At 38.4% G+C, this 26,992-nt stretch overlaps 1 protein-coding gene across 8 annotated transcripts in view; it reads left to right on the forward strand.

Annotated features, from left to right (window-relative positions):
* Lrrfip2 (LRR binding FLII interacting protein 2) overlaps positions 1-26,992 on the forward strand; it is a 114,987-nt gene that overhangs the window by 82,403 nt on the left and 5,592 nt on the right. For 7 of the 8 annotated variants that reach the window (XM_042666460.1, XM_042666461.1, XM_042666462.1 and 4 more), the window contains 4 exons: positions 5,824-5,916; positions 15,946-16,078; positions 18,485-18,534; positions 25,832-25,952. In XM_042666460.1, coding sequence (XP_042522394.1) covers positions 5,824-5,916; positions 15,946-16,078; positions 18,485-18,534; positions 25,832-25,952 — 397 coding nt within the window. Of the gene's footprint in view, positions 1-5,823; positions 5,917-8,904; positions 8,998-15,581; positions 15,684-15,945; positions 16,079-18,484; positions 18,535-25,831; positions 25,953-26,992 lie in introns of all 8 variants that reach the window. The other variant, XM_042666459.1, reaches the window with a different exon arrangement.

Consider the following 26,992-nt stretch of genomic DNA (forward strand, 5'->3'; position numbering starts at 1 on the left):
TATTCACTGAAGTGCCCATCTTTCACCACCACAGACACCTTTAGAATATTTTCCTTACCTCAGAAGGGAAACCAAATAATCTTTAGCTAGCATCTTCCTATACTTTTGTCTCTTATTCACAAGTAACCACTGATGTATTGTGACTGAGTAGATTTCCTTATTCTAGACATCCGTATCAATGGAATTATATGTAGTCTTTTGTGATCACTGTGTTTCACTTAACGTAGTGATTTCAAGGTTCATAATGTGCTCGCACTATCAGTACTACATTCCCTCTTGTAATGTATTAATATACTATGGTTTAGATCTCCATATTTGTACTGATGGGCATCTGGTTTATGTCTTCCTTTTGGCTACTATGAATATTGCCATAAACAGGTGCACAATTTTTTAATATAAATACAGTGTTGTCCTTTTTCTTAAGTATGTACTTGTTACAAGTTCATATGTTTAACACATGTTAGGTTTAGGTCAGATGTTTAAGGTTTAGATTGTGTTTAGGTCACATGTTTAACTTTGTTACTAGTAGTGTATGTGGGTTCTGATTTCTCCACACTTAATTCTACTCATTCTAGTGGATATGGTTTTGATTTGCATCTTACTGATAAACTAATGATTTTGAGTATCTTTTGGGCTTTTGGGTAAAATTTGTGCAACATCTATTTGGATCTTTTGCCTATTATTAATTGGATTATTTGTCTTCATTATTGAGTAGTAAGACTATATATTCTATATGTAAGTCCCTTATTAAATACATAATTTACAGTATTTTTCCATCTTCTAGGTTGTCTTTCTTACCTTCCTATGCTTTGTTTTTTTAGTCCATCTTTATTGAGAAACTTCCTCATCTCTTATTACTCACATAGTTTACATAGAAAAGGCAAAATAAAGACTTGATTCTTTGATTTTAAGTTTCAAAATAAGGAGTTGTTTAGTATCCTTTCATAATGACTAATTATTTTATTCTCTTATACATACATGGAATTGTAGCCTCTTTGTACAACTCCTTAGTAGTAATAATTTTTAAAATGTGCTGAAACACCAAATGTTTGAATCCATGTGTCAGGTAATGAGTACAGTGCATCTTGATCAATGCCATACCTTCTGTTGTTCTCCCTCAGTTTCCCTCTTTCATCCCAACCCACAGGTTCAGTGCATTTTTAATGCTCAAATTGTCTCATATCTGTCAAATTTGAGCCTCTTTAGGATGGTTCTCAATTATTTTGAACCAGTAATTAATAGCTTTCTTACAGAAGGAAATTTTCTGCTTCAGACCTTTAATTGGTCATTTGTACAAGGAAGCCCTTTCTCTTAGTAAGGCATTGTGTGTGCCAGGGATGTTCTTTGTTGCTGAGTTGGTCATGTTATAGATCTTTTCAGTGGATATACCTAGGAAACACATATTTTTAATGACAAAGTATTATGATAGTTGCAGTTCCTGTTAGGACTCTAGGGATTTTACTTAACCTCCTCTGTGTTAAATCTGTATCTTTTTTCCCCACACTGTAATTCTTAGTTCTCAGAGTCAGTAGGGATGATAGCAATTACATTCTATTCTCACTTCTTTTTTCTACAGCACTTAAAATAACAATACCAGGATTGGCATCGATATAATTACTGAACATAGTTGAAAGGGTTTGGTTTGGCTTATTTTTTTCTTTCACCACTGGCTCTGTATAGCCAAACTATTGTTTAAAAAAGTTACTTGAAATAGTTTCTTTGTGTTTATGCCACTAACTGGATATATAGCTAGCTTCACTGCATTTTATCTCCAATATGTAGGAATTACTTTTAAATTTTTTGTTTTTATTTTTTATTGTGGTAAAAATTGTACAATATAAAATTTACATTTTAAAGGGAACAGTTCAGTAGTGATAATCTGTGTCTTTGTGTTATTTTGCATCAAATCTCTAGAACTTTTTATTTTGCAAAACGAAGCTTTAAGCTGTGCACTGGTGATGTATGCCTATAATCCTAGGTACTAAGGAGAATGAGATCTGAGGATCATAGTTCAAAGCCAGCCCAGGCAGGAAAGTCCATGAGACTCTTAATCTCCAATTTACCACCGAAAAGCTGGAAGTGGAACTGTTGCTCATGTGGCATCGCACAAGCCTTGAGCAAAGAAGCTCAAGGACGGTACCCAGGCCCTGAATTGAAGCCCTAGGACTGGGACCAAAAAACTAAAACAAAATGAAAACTAGTTTCTATTAAAATGTTCACTGTTTGTCTCTTTCCTTCTTCCCAGTACCCTGTTCTAGATATTCTACTTTTTGTCTGAATTTGTCTACTACAAGTACTTAATAAGTAGAATTACATAATATTTTCATTTTGTCACTGGCTCATTTTACTTAGCATAATATCCTTAAGCATGGTCATCCACGGGGAAGCATGTGACAAGAATTCTTTCCTGTCTAAGGCTGAATAATATTTCAATATACAATACTCCATTTTCTTCACTATTTTTTCCTTGTTTTAGTTTAGGGCCTTGGGCTTGTTGGGCATGTTAGGTGGTGCTCCATTGCTGAGCCAGCCCTTTTTGCAGTGGTTCTTTTTCAAGCCCTTTGCAGTGGTTGTTTTGAGATAAGATCTAGCTTTTTGCCAAGGCCCATGTTTGGATAATGATCTGACTATTTTATACTTCCTGCAGTAGCTGGGATGACATGGCCAGCTTCTTCCACTGAGATAGAATCTCACAGACATTTCTGCTCAGGTTGGCGTGGAACCATGATTGTCTCCCTCTCAGCTTCCTTTGTAACTGGAATGATAGATTTGCACCAGTGTGCACAGACATGGGTTGAAGAAGTGTCTCATATGTATGCCCAGGCTGGTTTCAACCCAAAATCTTTTTCATCTCAACTTCCCAAATAGCTAGGATCACAGGTAGAAGCCACATGGCTATTTGTTTTGTTGAGAGTCTCTTGTTGTGTATCTCACTTGGGCTTTAGTCTTCAGAGAGCTAGGATTACAGGTGTGTACCATCATACTCTGCACTCCATTCTTTTTTTTTTTAATTTTATTTTAAATGTAGGTTCTCATTCTATAGCCCTAGCTGGACTTGAACTCACTCAAGAGGCCTTTTGTTGTTGTTGTTGTTGTTGTGGGGCTTGAACTCTGGACCTGCGCACTGTCCCTCAGCTCCTCAGCTCAAGGCGAGTGCTCTACCACTTTGAGCCACAGCACCACATTTGTTTTTCTGGTGGTTAATTGGAGATAAGAGTCTCACAGACTTTCCTGCCCAGGCTGGTTTTGAACAGCGATCCTCAACTTCCTAAGTAGTTAGGATTGCAGGCGTGAGCCACTGGCACCCAGTCCTTTCTTTTGATAGACATTAGATTTGTTTTAAAATCTAACTTTGTCTTAAAATTATGTAAAATAGGTAGATCTTAAATCAGCAGAGAAATATATGAAAAATCCTTATTTCTTCCTTTCTTCTGAAAATGATCTTTTAGTTGTACAAAGATGTCATTTACCAAAGCAGTTTATGAATATAGTACATATTGACCAATGTCACCCCCTTCAATATTCTCACACTCCTTTGACCCTCTCCTTCCATTACTTTTCTCAATTTTGTGAATTCTTCCCCACCTCTTCCCTTCATTTATCTGCCCCTCTCTCCTTGTCCCCACTCCCCTTCTTGCATCTACGCATTTCTTGATGTTGATTTTGTTGAGCTTTAACCTAGTCCTTCTAAAGGATGATACTATTTGAGCTTTCCATAGTCTATTATACTTCAGTTAATTCATTTGTAACAATTTGATTACCACCTAACGTTTTAGTGTATAGGTACATTTCATCTACCACAAATGAGGGAAACCATGCAGCCTTTATTTCTGTGGGTCTGGCTATATTTTTTTTTCTATTTTTTAAATCTAAGAAGATATATTAGCCATCTTAATTAACATGTAGAGAGCACTTAATGTACATCTATAGTATTTATAGCTCTTCTTTCTTAGAAAATAGTAGTCCTGGGGCTTGAACTCAGGGTTTGGTGCTGTCCCTGAGCTGCTTTCACTTAAGGCAAGTGTTCTTTCATTTGAGCCACATCACTACTTCCAGCTTTTTTGAGTAGTTTATTGGAGACAGGAATCTCACAGAGTTTCTTGCCCAGGCTGGCACCCAGCTCTCCACCTTGATTTTTATTATCTTCAGATTGTATAGTACATATGATGTAAGACATTTTTGTCATTTCTTTTTTTTTTTTTTGGGTCCAGTCGTGGGGCCTGAACTCTGGGTCTGGGCGCTGTCTCTCAGCTCTTCAGCTCAAGGCTAGCGCTCTACCACTTGAGCCACACCACCACTTCCAGCTTTTTTCTTTTTGCTTACGTGGTGCTGAGGAATCGAACCCAGGGCCTCATGCATGGAGGCAAGCGCTCTACCACTGAGCCACCGTCCCAGCCCCTTTTGTCATTTCTTTTAACCACTGCATAGTTAATCACTGTCATCTTGTGGACGCTTTGTTGTTCTAATTTCAATTCATAAACATTAAAATAATTTGTTTTTTTTTATTGTGAAAATACTGTACAGAGGGGTTACAATTACATGGGCAAGATAATGAGTACATTTCTTATCAAGCATTGTAGCCTCCTCCTTTGTTTCCATCCTCCCCCACTCAACCCTCCTCCTCCCTCCCCCCACCAAAGTTGTAAAGTTTGTTTTCAACATACGACTTGTATGTCTTATTGTTGCAATGGGTCCACCTGTATCCCTATTTAAACAATTTGTTTTTTCCCTTCCCCCTTAAAAGTACTTTTAACAATAAATTCTAGCTACTTGGCAGGTGGATATGAGAGTATCACAGTTCAAGGCCAAACTGTACTTAAAAGTTTATGAGATTCCTTCTCAACCAGTGGCCAATCCTGGTCTCATGTGCCTATGTTTTCAGATACTGGAGAGGCACAATGGTTATGTGCAGTAGTTCATAGCTGTCATTCCCAGCAACACAGCAAAACACAGTGGGAAGGTCATACATAGCTCAGGCTGGCCCAGGCATAAAACAAGATCCTACCTTGCAAGTAACCATTACATTTTTCATTACATTTTTCTGTTAACTGTCTATTTCTTTAGGTGGTTTTTTCATGTAGCACATTTTTTTTTTGTTTCCAATTTTAAAGGATTCTCCATATGGATAAGTAGTGACCTTTTGTTTATGAAAATAAATTTAAACTTTTAGCAAATTGTCATCTCTATTTTTACTTTGTGCTGTCTTTTGCTATTCAAAAGCTTTAATTTTTATGTAGTTTAACTATTGCCTCAATTCTTTGTCTTGCTTGTAGAGTTTTGAGTCATTTCAAATACCTCCCCCTACTCTTTGGCTACTCTTTTTTTTTTTAAGTGCCTGTAGAGTTTGTTTTCCCTTCCCTTGCTGTTTCTTATCTTCACCATATGAGATGAAACCTTTAAAGCTTTTTTGTTTTTTGTTTTGTTTTTGGTCATGGAGCTTGAACTCTGGGCCTGAGTGCTGTCCCTCAGCTCTTCGGCTCAAGGTGAATGCTCTACCACTTGAGCCACAGCACTACTTCTGGTTTTCTGGTCGTTTATTGGAGATAAGAGTCCTACAGACTTTCCTGCCCAGGCTGGCTTTGAGCTGTGATCTCAGATCTCAGCCTCCTGAGTAGCTAGGATTACAGGCATGAGCCACTGGTTCCCTACGAAAACTTTATATAAAATTTTTTAATCTTCCTATTGGATGTTTAGTTTTAGGTTATTCTAAGTCAGCAGTCTAGGCATATTTCTGAAAGTCATTCTTGATCTCTGTGTTTTATTGCAAATACTCAAATTTGTTGTATGCTGTGAACTGTATAAAAGATGTCATTTCTTTAACAGGAGTTGGAAAGGCAGAAACACATGTGTAGTGTGCTGCAGCACAAGATGGATGAACTTAAAGAAGGCCTTCGGCAAAGAGACGAACTTATTGAGGTATGTGAACTGAAGGAATACTTAGTTCTGAAAATAAATTAGTTGGATAGGATGAAGGCATATGTCTTAGGAGAAGAAAGGTAAAGTGCTGCAAAGATTGCTTATGTTCACATTTGGCTGCCTCCTAAAATTTTTCCAACAAATCTAAAGTCAGATTTTAAAAATTCATACTTATACAAAGCCAGAGGTGGTGCTGTGGCTCAAGTGGTAGAGCGCTTGCCTTGAGCTGAACAGCTGAAGGATAGCACCCAGGCCCAGCGTTCAGGCCCCACAACCGACAAAAAAAAAATGAATAAGTAAAATAAAAATGAAAATTTATACTTATAAACCCTATGAACAGTTCTTCCTTTAATAGTAGAAATAAGCTCACTCTTTCCAAAAGAAATCTTAAAATTTAGACAAATGGAAAATGCCAGAAAAGCATTCTTTAGAACCTAATGAATTCTGTTTTTGGGGAGAATTCTGGAGAAGTAAGAATTCTGATCTTCTCAGGCAAAAACATTTCTGAAGTCAAGGGAGAGATCCTGAGTTAAAACTGTGATAGTGGTATAAACACATGCATGTACACACGCACACACACACATTCTTCCAAAAAAGAAACATTTCTGAGGTAGCTAATCTATAAAAGAAGAAATTGTCCAGGTCCATCCCTTGTATATAGAAGTTGCAAGTTTCTACTATGGAGGAACTCCATGTGGGACAATATTGGCAACATCTTAGTAGGTAGAGGCACAGTCCAGCAAGAACTTTGAAAACACTTGTCCTTTCAGACTTAACACTTTCTGTGTATGTGTTCTTTAAATGTGGCTTTTCCTCTTGAAGTGTTTTATAGATAAGAGGTCCAGGGGTATCCTGCCCAGTATTTAATATTGATTATAGGATAGTAATATCAGGAAGATCAGCTCTTAGTTATCCAGGAGAGATACCACACTTACTACACTTGTTCTCATTTCTGGTGATTCAGACTCTTGGCTTTCCTTCTCTCCATCCTATTCCCTTCTCTTCCTCTTTCTTTCTTTCCCCTCAGACTTTCCTTAATCTGTGCCTGTAAATGACTTTGAGAATTACTTAGTAGAGGAAAAGAAATTGAAGGCCATCTTCTTTTGTGGATTTTTCTCCTCTTCTTCTTCCTCTTTGTTTTTTTTGGCAGTACTAAGGTTTGAACTCAGCCTGTGCTTTCTAAGCAGGTGCTGTATCATGTGAGTCATGCCTTCAACCCTTTTTGCTTTATTTTATATATTTTGGTTGGACCTGTACCATGATCTTCCTATTTATATTTCTAGTGTAGCTGGGGTAACAGATGTGTACCACTATACCCATACTTTATTGTTGAAATATGGGGTCTTGTAAACATCTTGCCTGAATTGGTTTGGAACTACAGTCTCTGCCCCCTGAGTAGCTAAGATAACAGGCATGAACTATACCATGCCCAACCATTTGTGCCATTTTTAAAAGGAATATAGCTACAACTTGTGGATTCTAAATGCAGATATAGATAAGATTATGGATTTGCGAGATTATAAATGAATTAGTTCTCCTAGTTTTTGCATGTTGTTTGGGAGCATATTATCCAGATAAATTCTGTATTCTGTTGCTATTTAATAACAATGTGAAATAATTTTTTTTGTCCTTTAATTTTTTTTGTGTCAATTTCCAATCAGAATTAAGGTATATACCTTCCCACTTTTATGATTTCAAAAATAATAAAAATGCTCTGGGAGCTGCTTCTCAAATTCAATAGCTTATTTCAAGCTGGTTAGCTGTTTTTAATTGCATATTACATTTAGAGGATAATAATGTTGTTTTCTATAATTTATTTTTCTTTTTTGCCAATCATGGGGCGTGGCCTGTCCCTGAGCCTCTCTGTGCTCAAGGCTAGCACTCTACCATTTGAGCCATAGCACCACTTCTGGCTATTTATGTTTATGTGGTACGGAGGAATTGAACCCAGGGCTTCATGCAGGCTAGGCAAGCACTCTCCCACTAAGCCACATTCCCAGCCCTGTTTTCTATAATTTGTCACTGTGGTTTCTGTGGTTTTAGGCCTTTTTTGGCCTGAATTTGCAACGAATATCTTTTCAGATGTTATTATCTGTAAAACCTTGAGTGTGACAAGTAATGCTTTTGGTCTCTAGAAGATTTGTGTGGGAAGGCAGACAAAGTAATGTATTGGGAGGGAACCTATTACACAGGTATAAATTAATCAGCATTACTTCATCAGAAGAGTTGAGAATTACTGAAAGTTAAGTTCTGGTTTTTCTAAAAAGTGATGTTTCCTTTATAATTCATGATGTTCTTGCTTCTGTTAACAAAATCAAAAGTTCTCAAGCTGAGCTGTATCTATTTTATTTCTGATTTAGAGAAATAAAAACTATTACTACTTCACTGTGGTAAAAGATCATTTGTTTATATATTTAGAAAGAAAAAAAAAAATCAACCATTGGGTTGGAGACAAGGTTCAGCCAGTGAGCAGAAGTTTCAGGTACCTAATTCAAGACCTGGTGTCAGACATAAAAAGGAAAGAAAACAAAGTTATCTGGCTGCCTTGTTGCCACATAACTGTGATTGGAGCAATCATTTATTCCCAACTTTCTGCCCTGCCCTCTCCTCCCTTCTACTCCTCCCTTTCTCCCTTTCTCCCTTTCTCCCTTTCTTCCCCTCCTCTCTTACCTCCTTTTTAGTTTTTTTTTTTTAATTTTGTTGTGATGCTGAGGATCAAATTCAAGGCCTTTTCATATACCTAGCACACATTCTGCAAATGCACCATGTCTCCTGGCCCACTTTTGACTACTTTTATGCTGGGGCAAGTGAAGAAGTTTCAAATAGATAATATCTTTCCTTTAGCATACCACTCTTATCCTTTCTGTTTGTCAATGATTTTTCCTTTTTTTAAGAGTTTATCACCTTTATTTTTGCTCTGTTTTCCTCCCTCTAACTTCCTCCGTGTTTTCTTTTGCTTTCAATTACTTTTCCTCCCGTCTTCTGCAGGAGAATCAGCATATGCAGCAGAAAATAGACACCATGACAAAAGAGGTGTTTGACCTCCAGGAGACACTTCTTTGGAAAGATAAAAAAATTGGGGTATGAGATAAATTGAGCTTTTGTTTGAAGCTTATTCATGAGGAATAAGGAATAGACCAATAAAATTTGACTCACAGATTCCCAAAAATTTGTTCTTGAGTATACAATATAAATATGACCAAAAGCAAAGATACTTTGATGGGAAAACAGACATCATGCTGGGAAATAGTTTTTCTTTCTATCTGAGAGGGCTTATGAAACCTACAAGTAGGAACTTTTAAAAGAAGTTGTTTTTTATGATATTGACTTAAAAAAGCAGCTTCAGGCATCTAATTCAAACTCTTTGGGTTTGATATTCTTATAAGAATTTGGATAAAAAGCAAGAAAATTATGAATATAGAGATGGAGAAAGTGTTATTAGCATCCTGAGAATCCTTGGTGAAGGGATTAAAAATCAGTTAATTATGGAAGTGGTTAGGAAAGGAAGACTACTAAGTTTCCAAATTGTTTTGTAATCTAATTACAACTCCAGACTCCTCAAATCAGGGGCCTAGATAAGGACAAATTCTATTGCTATTTTGCTTAGCCTTGCAGGTAGATTCCAAGTAAACTGGAAGCTGAAAAATATCCACCAATTCAACTTAAGTGGCCTGTGGCTGGCAGTCCCTTCTCTTGGCATGAGCTCTTTTCCATAGTAGGGGAACCACTCAGATGAAGCTACCAAGACACTATCAGGGAAGGGGTGTGGCTTATTTGGTTCAATGTTGTGTGGAGTAGAGAATTACAGGCAAAGCTCCCTCAGACCACCTGTGAGAGATAGATGGCTGAATGTGAACCCTAAGTCATATCCTCCAGTATAAGCAATGTTGCAAAGCCCATGCTGTCAGCAATGTCTATTACCTTATTTATTTATTTATTTATTTTATTTGTTTAGTCGGTCATGAGGCTTGAACTCTGGGCCTGGGCACTGGCCCTCAGCTCTTCAGCTCAAAGCTAGCGCTCTACCACTTGAGCCACAGCACTACTTCTGGTTTTCTGGTAGTTTATTGGAGATAAGAGTCTCATAGACTTTCCTGCCCGGGCTGGCTTTGAACCGTGATCCTCAGATCTCAGCTTCCTGAGAAGCTAGGATTACAGGCGTGAGCCACTGGCGCCTAGCTCTAATATTTTCTATCCTATAAACCCCCATTACTAAAATATCAGGAGACCCCATTGCTTCCAAGATAGACCAAAAAATTAAAGAACCAAAGGTAATTTTGCATAATTTTCTGATGCTTCTCTCTGGGAGATAATTTAACAACTTCATTAAGTCTTTTAATCATAATTGTGAATAACTGGTTTTATTCGATTTTTTTACTTGGAAATCTTAAAATGAAAAATGTGTCCAATGAAATAAGCAAGGTATAGTTAAAAATTTAATCACTATCTAGAATGAGCTTTTTGTAGGACCTTAGATAATTTCCCTCGGCACAAATCTGTGGGTCCAGGGTTTCTAATTTGTATAGTTGTCTCTATATTTCAAACGGATTGTCTTAGCCTAGCTGTAACTGTATTAAACCAGGACACTGTACATGCTGTATGTGATACAGTCAATATATAGAACATTTCTATCACCATAAGGAATTTTTCCCCATCCCCCTGTCTCCTCTCTCTCCCCGTCTCTCATCCTCTCTCCTCCCTCCTTCCCTTCCTTCCTCCTTTCTCTCTCTTCCCTCGCTTCTCCTTCCCTCCTTTCTCTCCATTCTCCCCTTTCTCTCCTTCCCCCTTCTTTCTCCCTCTTTCTTCTCCCCCCCTCCCTTTCTCCTTACTCTCTTGCCCCTCCTCCTCTTTCTCCTCCCTCCATCCTTCTCTGTTCCCCTCCCCTCCCCTTCCTCCTCTGTCCATCCCTTTCCCTCTCTCGTCTTTCCCTCTTCCTCTTTACTCTCTCTGGTGGCATAAAGTTTCAACTCAGGCATTCCCCCAATTGAATCACAGCCCTTGCCCTTTTTAGTTGGTCATCTCACATTTATACCCCCGCTGGCTTAGATGACATGATCACCCTGTTTATGCTTCCTGTGTCTGAAATGACGGAGAATACCACTACACTCAGTCTTTTTGCTTAAGATGGGAGTTCAAGAACTTTTTGCCTATGGGCTGGGAAGATGGCTCAGTGGTAGAACGCTTGCCTTGCATGCTTGAAGCCCTGGGTTCGATTCCTCAGCACCACATAAGCAAAAAGAAAAAAAGCCGGAAGTGGCGCTGTGGCTCAGGTGGTAGAGCTCTAGCCTTGAGCTGAAGAGCTGAGGGACAGCGCCCAGGCCCAGAGGCCAGGCCCCACGACCGGACCCCCCCCCCCCCAAAAAAAAAAAAAAAAAAAAAACGAACTTTTTGCCTAGGTTAAGTTTAACTGTAATCTTCCTAATCTCAGCATCCTGAGTAGCTAATTTTTTTTTTTTTTTTTTGCCAGTTGTGGGGCCTGAACTCTGGGCCTGGACACTGTCCCTCAGCTCTTCAGCTCAAGGCTAGTGCTCTAGGTACTTGAGCCACAGCGCCACTTCTGGCTTTTTCTGCTTATGTGGTGCTGAGGAATTGAACCCAGGGCCTCATGCATGCAAGGCAAGCGCTCTACCACTGAGCCACCTTCCCAACCCATGAGTAGCTAATATTGTAAGCATAAGACAACATGTCCAACCATACTCGTCTGGTTTTATAATTTTACCATTTAAAAAATGTTATAGCCAAGAATCTGTGGCTCATGACTGTAATTGTAGCAATTCAGAAGGTTGAGATCTGAGGATCTTAGTTTGCAACCAGCCTAGGAAAGGAAAGTCTCCACCCAAAAGCTAGAAGTATAACTGTGGCTCAAGTTGGTAGAGCACTAACCTTGAGGGAGGGGAAAAAAAGGCTCAGGGATGGTCCCAGGCCCTTGAGTTCAAACTCCTGGACCAGCACACACACAATAAAGTTAAAATACAAATACAGTTCATTATTGTAGCTATTTTAAGGGCACAGTTAATGGAGTTAAGTCAGTTCCCATTGCTGTACTAGCTGTTACCATCACCATCCATCTTAGGATGTTTTCATTTCTAGTTAATACTCTATACCCACTGAGCATGTTACCCACCTCATTTCCTACCCCGGCAGCCTTCTTTCTTCTGTCTAAATCGATGTGTCTAATTATTCTAGGTATCTGATATTAATGGAATCAAACAGTATTTCTTTTTTTGTGCAGCATATGACAGACTGAATGACAGACTTTTTTTTTTTGAGTCAAGATCTTGCTTTTTAGCATAGGCCAAGTTAAATCCTCCGGCCTCCACCTCCCAAGTGCTGTGATTACAGAAAAGTGCCCCAATATCTGGTAGCGGCTCTTGATTTTTGTTGTTTTTTTGTTTTTTTTTGCCAATCCTGGGGCTTGAACTCAGGACCTGACCACTGTCCCTGATTCTCTGTGTTCAAGGCTAGCACTCTACTACTGGAGCCACAGTGCCACTTCTGGCCTTTTCTGTTTATGTGGTACTGAGGAATTGAGCTCAAGGCTTCATGCATGCTAGGCAAGCACTCTACCACTAAGCTATGTTCCCAGCTCTTCTCTCAACTTTTAAGTCGAGAGATACCTGATGTATCACAAGCTTCATTTTCAAGAATTATATTAGTAACTTAATGAAGAAACATGTCAATATTACCCAGGTAGAACTTTTTCCCATTCTTTTTCATTGAGATTAGTCATTTTACTTTTGGTTCCACTGCTATTCTTCTCAAGTGCCCATGTGTAACATAGGTATATACAAAGGCCAAGATCTCCATTCTGGCTAGATCTGTTTATGCTATAGTGCAATTGCATCTGTTACTCAAAAGTTCAGCCCAGTAGTTCAGCCTAATATGTTTGGCGGGGAAGCAGTATGGGATTTGAACTCAGCCTTGTGCTTGCTAGGCAGGTACTCTATTTGAACTATCTCCCCAGCCCTTTTGCTTTACCTTTTATTTTTTTGCTTTAGTTATTTTTAAAAATATGGTCTGGTATTTATGCTTGGTGTTTCTTGACAGAATTGTGCTACTGAGTCCAGCTTTATGGTGGGGAGGAGGTCTTAGAAACTTTTTATCTGTTCTTGAGAACAGCCCTGATCCTTCTGAAATCTGCTTCTTACTAGAGTAACAGGGGTGAGCCACCATGCCCAGCCGTATTTGGCTTCTTGATTGTACAATTTGAGGTTAGCTCAGGAAAAAGGAATTGTTTATATTTCTACAAATGTATACTTTTACTCTAAAAAAAAAATCTGTGGAAACAATTATTGGTACATGGAAACCCAAGGATGGTGATTATATGGTCAGGTAATACAGAGGATTTCAGATTCAGCATGGCTATATTTGGTTTAAATATAAGGTATTTCAGTAGTTTCTGAAGTTTTTGGTCAAATGGGAAAATATAAAATATGTATTTTATTTTCCCATATATAATTGTGAGAAGATAAAATTAAAAACTGTAAAAAAATAAAACCTAGTACTATAAATGTGGAATGAGGAGCAAATGTCAAACATTTGCTAGAATTCCTAGTTTCAAATTGGTCTGTTCCTAAGAGGTCTTTTCTGTTTATTAGTATTCCTGTGGAGCATGTTGTAAAGGTGATCACTCAGTTATATGTCGTGATGCATGGCACATGTATGCATGTAGATATACCTGTAACCAAGATTTCTAACCCAACATCAGTTAAAAGGATGGTGTTGCTTGCAAATATAGCTTAATTCTTTTAATGTTTCATTTGTTATTAATGAAATAGAATGTCAGTACTAGCTTCAAATGTTATAGGCCCTGTGGTGCTAGAAACTCAAAGTGATTAATTTGCAGACTAACTTGAGACACACCACTTCTTTTGAATTTCCAAAGTTTGTGGAAAGGAAATTAGATATTGATACTGCAATTTGGATAAGTAAAGAGAAGACTTACTCTATAGACTTCTTTTTCAGACATTACATGAACAGAATGCTGTCTAGGTTGTGATATTCATTTTCAGGCCTTGCTACTTATTGTGATTTGGACAAAAATAAAATAAACCACCTTTCTGTGGGCCTTAATTTTCTGATCTTTAAAATGAGGCTAAGACAAATAGTATGTTTCAGAATATGTAAGGGAGACATTTTACATATAAAATAATGTATAATGGGGAAATTATATAAATTAGTAACTTTTGTTCTGATATGTAATGGTAGTGGCTACCATCGTGTGGTGCTGACCATTGCTTATTAACAATTTGGTTGCAAAATAGGATTGTAATGAAATTTTAAAGTTGCCCAATATGCGGCCATCAATAACTAAGCAGTTAACCCACTTTCAGAGTTCACAAATTGCAGTAAAAGTTACCTGTTGTAATTTTTTTGGGTTATGGGAATGCTGTTAGAAAAATATGTAGAGAAACAATATGTAGAGAAAGCCTTTTTTAAGTAGCTCAACTGGTACATACTACTTATTATAGTAGTGCTTTAAAGTTTGATTTATTTTATTACGTAATATAACTATGTTCCTGCTTCTGCACTACCCTCCCAAGTTGACAGTTATGATTTAAGAAAAAGTGGGAAATGCTCAGTAAAGACATAAGACTGCTTTTCCTGAACCTCTGTTGTCTGACACTGCCACTGAGCCTCCACCTGGGGGGTGTGGGAACTGCAATTATCCCTTCCTATTTTCACATGAGAAGATTGAGGCTTAGGTATGTGCCAGAACCTCTAAGCTTGATTTTGAAACTCCTACTCTGCCATACATTGCTTTTTTTTTTTAAATAATGTTTTTTGTTTGGTTGTGGGGCTTGAACTCAGGGCCTAGACACTGTCCCTGTTTTTTTTTTTTTGTTGTTGTTGTTGGTCATGGGACTTGAACTCTGGACCTGGGTGCCTGTTGTCCCTGCACTCTTCAGCTCAAGGAGAGTGCTCTACCTTGAACCACAGTGCCACTTCTGGTTTTCTAGTGGTTTATTGGAGATAAGAGTCTCAGACTTTTCTGGCTGGGCTGGCTTTGCAACGTTATCCTCAGATCTCAGCCTCCTGAGTAGCTAGGATTACAGGCATGAGCCACCACTGCCAGCCTTGTTTTTTATATTTTGAAAGTATTCAGAAAACCAGAGTCTTATTTGTACTTGTTAAATTAACAGAAAAAAAGATCTTTTAGAATCCTTTTGAATGTTTTGTCATAAAGATCACATGGCTAATTTTTTAAGTCAAATAAGTTACATATACCAATTGTTTTTCAAGCCATGTTTTTAGTTAAAAAAAACAGTATTTAAAAAAAATATAAACTGTTTTAATTAAACATAAGAAGTATTACTTTACCAAATGAAAATGTACCGAGGAGGTCAGTAAGGAAAATTTAACTTGTGCTGCTGTCTTCATCTTCTGTTTCTTGTTTTCTTGACCATTGACTGTAAAAGAAAGATTTGTTTTGATGTTTGATGTGAGAAGCATGTTTTGCCAAATTTATGCATGAGAACTAGTTTCTACTAGGACTCTGTGGAAACTTTGTATCTGGACACTATTCTTCCTCTGTCTGCTTGTTCCCAAACTCCTTAACTGCTCTTTTGCTTCATAGGCCTTTAACTTTGCTTATTTGAATTAGTTACCTTTCACTTGCTCTTTATCTATGCTATTCTTTCCATTGCTACCTTGCCTAAAACCAGGCCCTAGAGAAACAGAGAGAACATATTGCCTGCCTTAGGAATGAGCGAGATGTGCTTAGAGAGGAGCTTGCTGACTTGCAGAAGACAGCGAACACAACAGAGGTATGTTTAACTCGGGCCTAGGGCTCCGGCTCTCACTGCTATGCTGTTTTCTTTCCCTCCTTCCCAATATCTTTGTTCACCTGAATGCAAAAGGAGTTTCAATTCAGAGGAATAAATCATTTCCTCTACAGAGGCATAATCCATGTAACTAATTCTAACTAGGTTTTACCTATGTCACTCATACATTCTTACAGCGTTATCTCTCAGAGCTTGCTGCTTCAGTGTGGACCATCTTTGCTGATGATTGTTTTCTTCCCCACAGAAACATGGCTTAGTTATAATCCCTGATGGTACTCCCAATGGTGATGTTAATCATGAACCCATGGTTGGAGCCATTGCTGTTGTGTCTCAGGAAGCTGCTCAGGTCTTGGAATCAGCAGGAGAAGGACCACTAGGTAAGATACTGTTTTTGCTTTGTTTTGGATTAATGTTGTTAGGCTTCCAGCTTGTTCATATCCCATCTTGGAAAATAAAAACAATGTAAGAGACTATTTGAGATTTGTCTAAATCCTCTAACAGGATCAGAATCTGGACATTTCTAATAGACATTCTTGACCTTGGGAAACTAGCATTTAAATCATTGTCAGGTTTTGGTTTAGCCACAAAAGCTCCTGGATAGAAGTGCCCCAGATAAAAACACATTACCTTTCATTTAAAGCAGAGTCAGCATGCGAATTGCAAGGACATTGGGTGGGCAGGAGACTTATCAGTATGTTTTTTGTTTCTTCTTCCTGGAAGATCTGGTTTTTTGTTCTACTGTTTAGTTGTTCAGCCTTTTGCTTACCACCCACCCTTCCTTTAGTTTTACTTTTACTTTTCCTTCCTTCCTTCCTTCCTCCCTTCCTTCCTTCCTTCCTTCCTTCCTTCCTTCCTTCCTTCCCTTCTTCTCTCCCTCCCTTCCTCCCTCCTCATCCTGGTACTTGAACTTGGGGTCAGGGCAATTGTCCCTGAGTTCTTTTGCTCAAGGCTAATACTCTACCACTTTGAGCTACAGCTCCATTTCTGGTTTTCTGGTGGTTAATAAGAGTGTAGTGGTGAGATAAGAATCTCATAACTTTCTTGCCAGGGCTGTCTTTGAACCATAATCCTCTGATCTCAGCCTCCTTAGTAACTAGGATTACAGACATGTAGAGCCAGCCTGGCTCTACTGCAGAAATAGATCATTGAGAAGACAGGTATTAGAAGACATGACATGTAAATCAGGGTTTTCAAGCCTCTTAAAACCTAAGCCTCTGAAGTGTGATCCTTTGCTGGGTGCTGCTGGCTCACATTTGTAATCCTAACTACTCAGGAGGCTGAGATCAGATCACTGTTTGTAGCCAGCTCAGGCAGGAGAGTCCATGAGACTCTTATCTCCTACTAACCACCAAAAAAGCTGGAGTAACTATGGCTCAAGTGGTAGAGTGCTAGCATTGATCAGAAAAGCTCAGGAGCATCACCTAGGCCCCGAGTTCAAGCCTCAGGACTGGAACAAAAACAAAAAAATGTGATTTCTTCAAGAATCTAATGACATGTCTCTCCAGAAAAACACACAGAGACCTGTTCATTACGCCTACTAAGAATCCTACTCTAGAGGAAGAAAAATAGCTCAGATAGATAGTGTGCTATGAGCTTACTTTCATTTATTGGGGGGAAAGCCTTTTTTCCCCTTTTCCATCACCTTATTTTAGTTATTCACAGGTTTTCTGCAGGAATGGGAGGTACTGTTAAGGTACAGTAGCACAGTTGAAAGCATTTTAAAAGTTAGTTAAGCTGGGTACAGGTGGCACACGCCTATAATCATAGCTACTCAGGATGCTGAGATCTGAGGATCACGGTTCAAAGCCAGCCAGGGCAGGAAAGTCCAATTAACCAATCTCTAATTAACCACCAGAAAACTGTAAGCGGCACTGTGGTTCAAGTGCTAGCCTTGAGCTGAAGAGCTGAGGGACACTGGCCAGGCCCAGAATTCAAGCCCCACGACTGTCCCCCCCCCCAAAAAAAGAAAAAGTTAAGCATATCCTGTAATGTACAGGATTCCAGAAATTTAATCAATTGTAGAGCAGGTTGATAAGGCAGAGAAAGGTAGCCCATGAGCAAGAGGGAAGAGATAGAGAGTTGAAGGTATCGATGGCAACAGACAGCTCAAGTGCCTGCCTACCTGTCTGGAGGGCTGAGGAAATCAGAACATAGGCTATCGCCAGGTTGACCAGGTTCAAATAAACTATAAGTCTTTCCTCATCTCCAGAGGGGAAAAGCAATCCTGTCTACCAGCTGTAGGTGGGCCCTGGTGACTGCATCCCAGTCTCAGACTTGCCGTAGGGTGTCCCATCTTAAGAGTGTGTGTCCTTCCCTCTGCCCACCAGTTTTTGTGGGGCTTTGCTTTCTTCCACCATTGTGCTCCTCTGTTACCTTTCCTCAAGCTTGCCTCACAGTCCCACTCTCACATCATCACCTCTCCCATAGTTGGTTATCTCTCTTGCTATAGGCTTAAGCCTTCAACGCCATAGGTGTTTGAGTTGTCTAGATCCTGATGAAAGCTCGTCAGTTTTTGAAACAAGTAAATGGTTCCTTTTTGTACTTCAGTTTCTTTCTATTCTGGGAACAAGTGTATTTTTTGCCCTGATGAAAAGCAGTGTATGGCAATATATTTAGTATAATTAAATGCTCTTCTATAATATGATTAAAGCCTTTGTTTCTTTTCATGTTCAGATCTGTAATGATCAGATTATGTTTGCTATGTATGAACTTGGAAGAACGTCTAGTTGTTCACAGATTTCACCATTACAAATTTAGTTTAAAGCCCTTTCCATTTGTTTTAGATGTAAGGCTACGAAAACTTGCTGGAGAAAAGGAAGAGTTACTATCGCAGGTAAAATATTCTTCTCAATGGAGGTATTGTTTTTATTTTAGTTGTTTATATAGTAAAATATTAAAATGTGCATTAGAAATTGGAAAATTTAAACCAATAAGATTATTTTAAACTTACTACATGTATTTAAATTTTAGTATGATTTTAAGGATAAAAAGATGATTCATATTTTTATTTCTTTATTCTTTTAAAAAAATTATAGGTACACACACTTTAATGAGTCATTTTGTTCTCCAAATCTTGTGAAAGATAACCATCTTCTGTCTGACCCTCCTGTCCTCCCTCTTTTTCCTTGTCTGTCTCTCTGTGTCTCTTCGTGTGTGTGTTTCTGTCACTCTTGATACAAGGGCTTGAACTTATCCTTACTCGTAGGCAGGAGTTATGCCTCTTTAGTCATAGCCCTTATTCTTATGTCATCATTTCTTTCAAATGAGGATGTATATGTGTGTCCAGAATTTGGCCTGGACTGCAGTGTGCCTATTTATACTTCCCATGTAGCCAGTATAAAAGATGTATGCTGGGGCTGGGAAGGTGGCTCAGTGGTAGCGTGCTTACCTTGCATGCATGAGGCCCTGGGTTTGATTCCTCAGCACCACATAAACAAAAAGAAAAAAGACGGAAGTATTGCTGTGGCTCAAGTGGTAGAGCACTAGCCTTGAGCTGAAGAGCTGAGGGACAGCGCCCAGGCCCTGAGTTCAAGCCCCACGACCGGACCACCCCCCCCCCCCCCCAAAAAAAAAAAAAAAAAAGATGTATGCTACTGCGTTCAGCTGCTGATTGAGATAGTTGTGTTTATGCTTGGGATGGCCATGAACTGCAATCCTCCTAGTCTCCCCCTCCCAAATAGCTAGAGTTTACAGGCATAAGCCACCACTCTTGGCTTCTCTGTGACCATTTCTATCCAGTTCTTTTTCTGACTCTGGTATGCACTCTCTCCATGTAACGTGTTTGCATTACTTCATGGTTGTTTGGTTTTAAACAATCTCTGTTGAAATTCCTCTGTGACAGATGAATCTCTGCTATACACATGCACATATCCCATTCCCATAGCCTCTTAACATTTAATCTATTTATGTCATCAGGGCTCTGTACACTGCTCACTGGGGAGATGTGTTACATTCTAGGACTGCTTTTCATCTCCTTTACAACTATTTGTTCCACTGTAGTTAATATTACAATTTTTTCTCTTCATATCATGTGTCTGATTTTTGTGTTTTTCAATAATTTAGTCACAGTTTTAAACTGTAGCTTAAAGGCAGGGTTTCTTGATATATCATATTTCTTTCAAAAGACCATCTTGATAAATGTTAGAGCATCTGATTCAACACATTCTGAACTAATGGCTCATCCTTTCCATTCAGGGATATAATCTTCCTTCATAAGCATGTGGGGACTTTGTCTGCCTGTGATTTGGGTTGGGATTCCTTTTCCTAGTCTCTCCTACCTTCTTACTTCTTCCTTTTATTTTGATTTAAACTTAAGTAACTTCTTGAGGAAAGTGTTTGTAGGCTGTTCATTTTACATGATCTTTGAGGCCTGAAAGTGTCTTTCCTTCTTACTTAATTACTACTTTGGATGAATATCTATTTCTGGGTTGCAATAATTTTGCTTCAGATTTTTAAAAAAGGCATTCTTCATTGTCTTTTGTCTTTCAGGGTGGTTGTTGAGAATTCTGAGGACACTTGGACTTTTAATCTTTATATGTGGCATATTTCCCCCCCTACTTCTGAAAGCTTGTACCCTATTCTCTTTATTCTTAGTGTTTTGTAATTTCAAGTTGATGTATTTTGATGGGCCCCTGGCAATTCTAGAAACTCCTTTAGTTCTGAGGCAATTTCTTGGAAACTTCATTGATTTTCTCCATTATTCCTGTTCAGCCATTCAACAAATATTGTCATATTTCACTGTTTAACAGATACTATTCTTGTCATTGGGATATTTAAGTGAATAAATAAGTAAAAAGCATTCCTGCCCCAGTAGACCTTATATTCTAGTAGAAAGAGACTTATGACAATAAACAACAATAATTAAGTAGTAAATCATAATGTTAAAAAGGTTGTGAACACATTTATTCTATGTACTTCTCTGGCTACATTTAGTTGTATAGGTATGGGCATACAGTAAATACTTTTATTACGCATGTATTATGAGGTAGGAGAATGAGGACTATATAGGAGAGTGATGATAATGATGGACCTAGAAATTATACTGGGTAAGGATTGAGAAGACATCTGGGAAGACATCAAGACACTGTGGAAAGAAGATGGATTAGTGGGTTAGAAGTGCTACTGCGTTTGAAGGATGTTAAGAGTTAGAATCTAGAGTGAATGAGCTGGAAGGATTGTGGTTCAATAGAGGATAGATGGACCTAATCAGATGCAGAGAGTATGGCTATCTAAAGTTGAGCTCTAATATATGACTATGGGCAGGAGAGGCTGAGATCAAGAATTGATAGAGATGGTAAGAAATGTGTTGAGGAGATATTCCAGAAACTGAGAGGTTAGTTCTGGAAGAAAGCTTCCACTTAGGTGTAAATTGAAATTTCTAGGAATTAAGATAAGTGCTGAGGGCATGTAAGTCAAGAAAGAGTAGGGTAACAAAGTCGTGGGATGATGGCAATATGAGAGGATTTGTGTGATTTGAAGAGATGAGATTTGAAGAAATATGAGTTGAAGAGATGAAATTAAGAACAGGGACTTCTCAGGAGAATGGAGGGAGAATATTGTTCAGCAGCAGCAAGGGGAACCTCCATTTCTAGGAAGATGTACAAGATGAAAACAGCAGTGTGTGGTAAGGTTTCAGGAATAACAGGTTTCTGTGAGTGTGTTATGTTAGAGGGCACTCAAACAAGAGGCTGAGGAAGGGGTTTGCTGATGGAGGGCTAATTCTAGAAGGCACAGTGGAAGCATGTCTGACCTGGTGAAAGGTTAGGAAATGAATGTTATGCATGTTAAAGGGCCTTGTGAGGAAGAGTGCAGGAAAGGATGGATGACCCTTTTAGAGATGGACATAAGTAGGAATGATGGGAATGATAACCCATAATTCCCTCCAGACAGATAGCAATGACAACCCATGCATGTTGAAAGGGCAAGAGGTCTCTGAGAAGTATGAATTTCAGTTCCAGTTTAGTGCAAACCTGATGCCTAGTTTCCTCTTGATCCCTGTTAATAGAGTTAAGGACAGTTTAGAAAGCCACTTATATATTTCCAGTTATCTTTGTATATAGAAAGTTTTCTAAAAGAGTATTTAACTTTTCTAAAAGTAAACAAAATTGCTTGCTTGCTTATTAAATTTTCTATTTTTAATAAAAGTTATAGGAATTACCCAAATGATGGACTATTTCATAAACACATACTATCTGGAAAACCTGGCCTTGGGGATTACTTCTCTTCCTATTTGCTCAAATGATCTTGAATACCTAGATCCATGTATCCCATTGTTGGGACCCAAGAAAGTAGTTTTTAAATTAGCATATATTGTACAAATTCATTGTGTACATAATGCACATACATATAATACGTACTTTGGTCAAATTTACCTTTCCTGTTACTTATCCTTCTTTCCTGCCCCTTTTAAACATTTTTAATAGGCTTACTTCATTTCTTTAACTCAGAGCCTTGACCTTCTTTGACTTTCATGCTCACAGCTAGCACTTTGCCCCTTGAACCATGCCTCTAGCCTGGCCTTTTTATGGTTAGTTAGAGATGGAGGCTCATGGACTTGTATGCCCAGGCTGGCTTCAAACCATGAATCTCCAGGTGCAGGCCTTCTGAATAACTAGGATTATAAGATGAGCCACCAGTGCCTAGATCATTATTTTCATACATGCTTGTAAAGTACGTTGGTCATATTTATCTTCCCTCATTCTCTTTCTTCCTCTACCCTCTCACTTGTTTCCACCCTCAGTGTACCTGTTTTATACTTCTGACTTTTTTTTAAGACTCAGATGTAACATATGAGAGATGACATGTACCACTATTTTGTCCATCTATTGTGACTGAGATTGTTTTCCTGATCTTTCTCAGAATATTTATTATTGGTATATTGAAAAACTACTGATTCTTGAATGTTGGTTTTATAACCTGATACTTTCCTGAAAAGTACTTTCCAGATCTAAGAAATTTTTATGTTTAGAAATTTTTGTTAAAAAGCCGGGCACTGGTGGCTCACGCCTGTAATCCTAGCTACTCAGGAGGCCAAGATCTGAGGATCGTGGTTCAAAGCCAGCCCAGGCAGGAAAGTCTGTGAGACTTATCTCCAATAAACCACTAGAAAACAGGAAGTGGCGCTGTGGCTCAAGCGGTAGAGCACTGGCCTTGAGCTGAAGAGCACAGGGACAGCACCCAAGCCTAGAGTTCAAGTCCCACGACTGACCAAAAAAAAAAAATAAATAAATTTTTTTTGTTAAAATCTTCAATGTTTAGGATGATTAGCCAATAATGTGATTTCTTCCTTTCCTCTGTATCCATTTCTCCCTCTCTCCCTCCCTCCCTCTCTCTCTCTCTCTCTCTCCCCCTTTTTCTAGTTTATTGCTCTGGCTAGTAATTGCTTGGATCATATATCAAGTAAAAGTGAAGGAAATGAACATCCTTATCTCAGTTCCTGACTTCAGAGGAAATATTTTCAGTTTTTTTTTCCATTTAGGGTTATATTGGCTCTATGTTTATCATATAGAGCCTTTATATTGAAGTGCATTCCTTATTATTCCTAATTTCTTCACGGCTTTGTTTGGGGAGAGGGGATAGAAATACTTGGGTTTGAATTTTGAGCCTTGTACTTACTAAACAGACACTCTACCACTTGAATTATGCCCCTACTCCTTTTTTTGCTTTTGTTCTTTTTTAGATAGTATCTTGTGTTTTGCCTTGATCCTTCTACTTATGCCTCCTGAGTAGCTGGGTTCATATGTTTGTACCACTATAGCTAGCTTGTTAATTCACATTGGTGTTCACTAACGTTTTGCTGGCTCAAACTGCTATCCTACTGTTTTCTCTGCCTCTTGAATAACTGGGATTACATGCTTGGTTTCTCCAGGGCTTTTATCTTGAAGAGATAATGGATTTTTATCCAAAGCTTTTTCTGCATCGAGATGATAGTGTGATTTTTGCCCTTTATTATATTTATGCACTGTACCAGATTTATTTATTTACAAATATTTAACTGTCTTTGCACCCCTGGAATGAAACCAACTCAGTATGGTATATGATCTTTTTAATATATTGTTGTATTTAGTATTCACATATTACTGAGAATTTTTATGTCAGTGTTCATTAAGGTAATTAAATCTATAATTTCCTTTTTTTGTATGTTGTTGTGTCCTATAGTTTTTATAGCAGGGTAATACTGTTTATAAAATAAGTTTGGTTAGTATTCCTTTTACTTTTTTCTATTTTATGGAATAGTTTGAGGAGCATTGGTATTCTTAAAAAGTATGGTAAAATTTGTCAGTGAAGCAATCCAATTATGAACTTTTCTTTGCTGGGAGACTATTACCACTTTAGTTTCATTACTTGTTAAAGTTTTGGAGGTTTTTATGTTGTTGGCTCAATTTTAGTTAAGTCATACATCCAGATTTTTCCAGTCCATTAGAAGGTATGTGTGTGTGTGTGTGTGTATGTGTGTGTGTGTGTGTGTGTGAGAGAGAGAGAGAGAGAGAGTGTGTGTGTGAATGTGAGTGTGCGCACACATGCCATCAAGGGCTTGAACTCAGGGCTGAGCATTGTTCCTGAGTTTTTGTGTTCAAGTCTAGGGCTGGTTGATTGGAGATAAGAGTCTCAAAGACTTCCCTACCTTGGCTGGCTTCAAACTATGATCCTCAGATCTCACCCTTCTGAATAGCTAGATGTGAACCACTGGTGTCTACAAGAACACATATTTTGAAGTATTCTCTACTGAATTTTCATTATTTGTTGAGATCCCCTTTCATAAAATCTCCATTTTATTCAGTGTTCTCCTTTCTTTGGTTTGGATAAGAGTTTGTCAATTTTGTTTATCTTTTCAAAGAATCAGGTTTTTTCTTTGATTCTTTGTGTGTGTGTGTGTTATTGTGGGCTGAACTTGGGGCCTTGACCTTGTTAGGCAAGCTCTGCGTCACTTTAATCCCATTTCTTCCTCTTAGTTATTTTGGGGATGGAGTCTTTCTCATTTTTGCCCAGGTTGGCATGGACCACATCTTATTTATGAGCTCCGCATAACTGGGCGACAGGCACATGCCCAGGCCCTGCCGTTAGCTCTATCTACCTCCTGATTAGCTGATTTAGACATCTATCACTGTGACTAGCTTTTTTGATTTGTCTTGTTTCCCTAATAGCTTATGGTACATAGATTATTCACTTGAGATCTGAGTTCATAATGTAGACATTCAGCTATAAACTTTCCTCTTTGCTCTGCACCAAAAGTTCTGGTAGGTTGTATTTTCATTTGACGCTACAGATTTTTATTTCAGTGACTCGTTAATCCTTCAAAAGTTAATTGTTCATTTTCTTTATAGTTGAATTTTTTTTATGGTTTCTTGTGTTTCCACAGTGGTGAGTAGAGGATACATTGTGCTGTGGGACAGGTCTAGGGATATAGCTGGTATCCTCAAGCCCACCTTTTGTTGTGGACAAGTGATCTAAGTGTCTGCTGGAACAAGGCTCAAGGCCCTGATCAGTCTGTCTGACAGAGACATGAAGTTTTATATACATATATATGCTGGCTTCAACAGCAGGTTTAAGGATATTGTTGGCTGGTGGGATAATTCTTCAGGGCTTCCTAGCTAAGATGGAATACACACATAATTGCTGGGTAGCTTTCATCAGGCTGGATATAAGGCTTCACAGTATACACTTAGGTGGCTCTTGCCACAAATACAATGTTAAGGGTGGAACAGATTGGATCCTACTTGAGGTCACTCTGAACTCTTCCTGAGCTGTTTTCTTTTTTTTAAGTAGATCTGCAGTTTCTTTTTTTTTTTTCATTTAAAAAATTATTATAAAGGTGAAGTACAGAGGGGTTACAGTTACATAAGACAGGTAATGAATACATTTCTTAATTTTCTTTATTTACTAGCTGTCTATTCTTTTACTGGTGCCCTCGCTTGGTTTACTACACTGCTTACTTTTCCTTGTAGCTACATACCTTAAGTTTTATTTCTAGTTCATGGAAATACAGGAATGTGGTGGGTATCTACTCTTATCTTCTTGAGACCAGGAGAAAATAGTTCCAATATGTATGATCTGTTGATACAGTGTTCTACAGTGTGGCCACTGGGCTATTAAGAAACTGATCTGACTGGTGCCTTTTATTTCCATCTCAGATTAGAAAACTGAAGCTACAGTTAGAGGAAGAACGGCAAAAATGCTCCAGGAATGATGGCATAGCTGGTGACTTGGTAGGACTGCAGAACGGTTCAGACTTGCAGTTTATCGAGATGCAGAGTAGGTACCAGGGGATATCAGTCTCTGCTAGTATGTAAGCCTTGTCTTTGGGGCAGGATTATGAGTAATCTGCTTTCATAGTATGCTTATCTCTGCAAAAATTCTGTTTACAATGGTTGGTACAGACGAATACAAGAGTCAAATAGAGGCTCTTCTCTATTTGAATGTAAAAGGGTAAGTTATTTTTCTTTCCTGGACACTGTCCTTTTCTATACCTGCATGTCATCTTTGAGCTACCATTTATGTGCAGTTTATCTTGGATAATTGAGATTTGAGACTAACACAATGTTGAGTAGCTTCAGAATTTTCCTAGAAGTTTGTAACACAAACCTGATTCTTTCCACATAACCAAGATTAGAACTACCTGTATAACCTCAATGCTCAATGTAAAGTTTTGTTGGTCAGTTACCGATACTCTGGAACTTAAGCATGGTAGTAAACATTTGCAACCCCAGCATTCTAGAGGCTTAAGCAGGAGGACCCAGCCTGCACTACAGATGGAATTTAGAACACAGCCACAAAATAGTCTAGTATTCTCAAGTTTATACAAATAGAGTTTTTTTTCTTCCCTTTTCTACTTTTGGCTCCTGATTATTTTTAAGTGCCTACATAAAAAAATTTCCAGATAACTCCTATTTATGGTCTTTTCATTTAGGCCAAATTTTGTAGGCCTTTATGAATTAAGGGATATTATTACTGACTTACTTTGGGTAGTACTGAGGTATGAACTCAGGGCCTTGCCAGGCAGGTACTCATTCTACCACTTGAGCCAAGCCTCCAGCCCACTTGGCTCTTTTATTGGTTAGGGTCTTTTTGCTTGGGGCTGACACTACAGCCCATGCTTCCTGCCATAGCTGAGATGACAGATTCATGCCACCATACCCAGCATTTTTTGTTGGGCTCTCGTGAACTTTTTGCCTAGGTTGGTCTCAAATCATGATCCTCTCAATTTCAGCCTTTTAAGTAGCTAGGATTATGGGTATCCAGCTAGTCTTTTTTTTTTTTTTTGCCAGTACTGGGGCTTGAGCTTTTCTGTGCTC

This window comes from Dipodomys spectabilis, unplaced genomic scaffold, assembly GCF_019054845.1.
Source record: "Dipodomys spectabilis isolate Male_0828 unplaced genomic scaffold, ASM1905484v1 ptg000365l, whole genome shotgun sequence".
Classification (NCBI taxonomy): Eukaryota; Metazoa; Chordata; class Mammalia; order Rodentia; family Heteromyidae; genus Dipodomys; species Dipodomys spectabilis.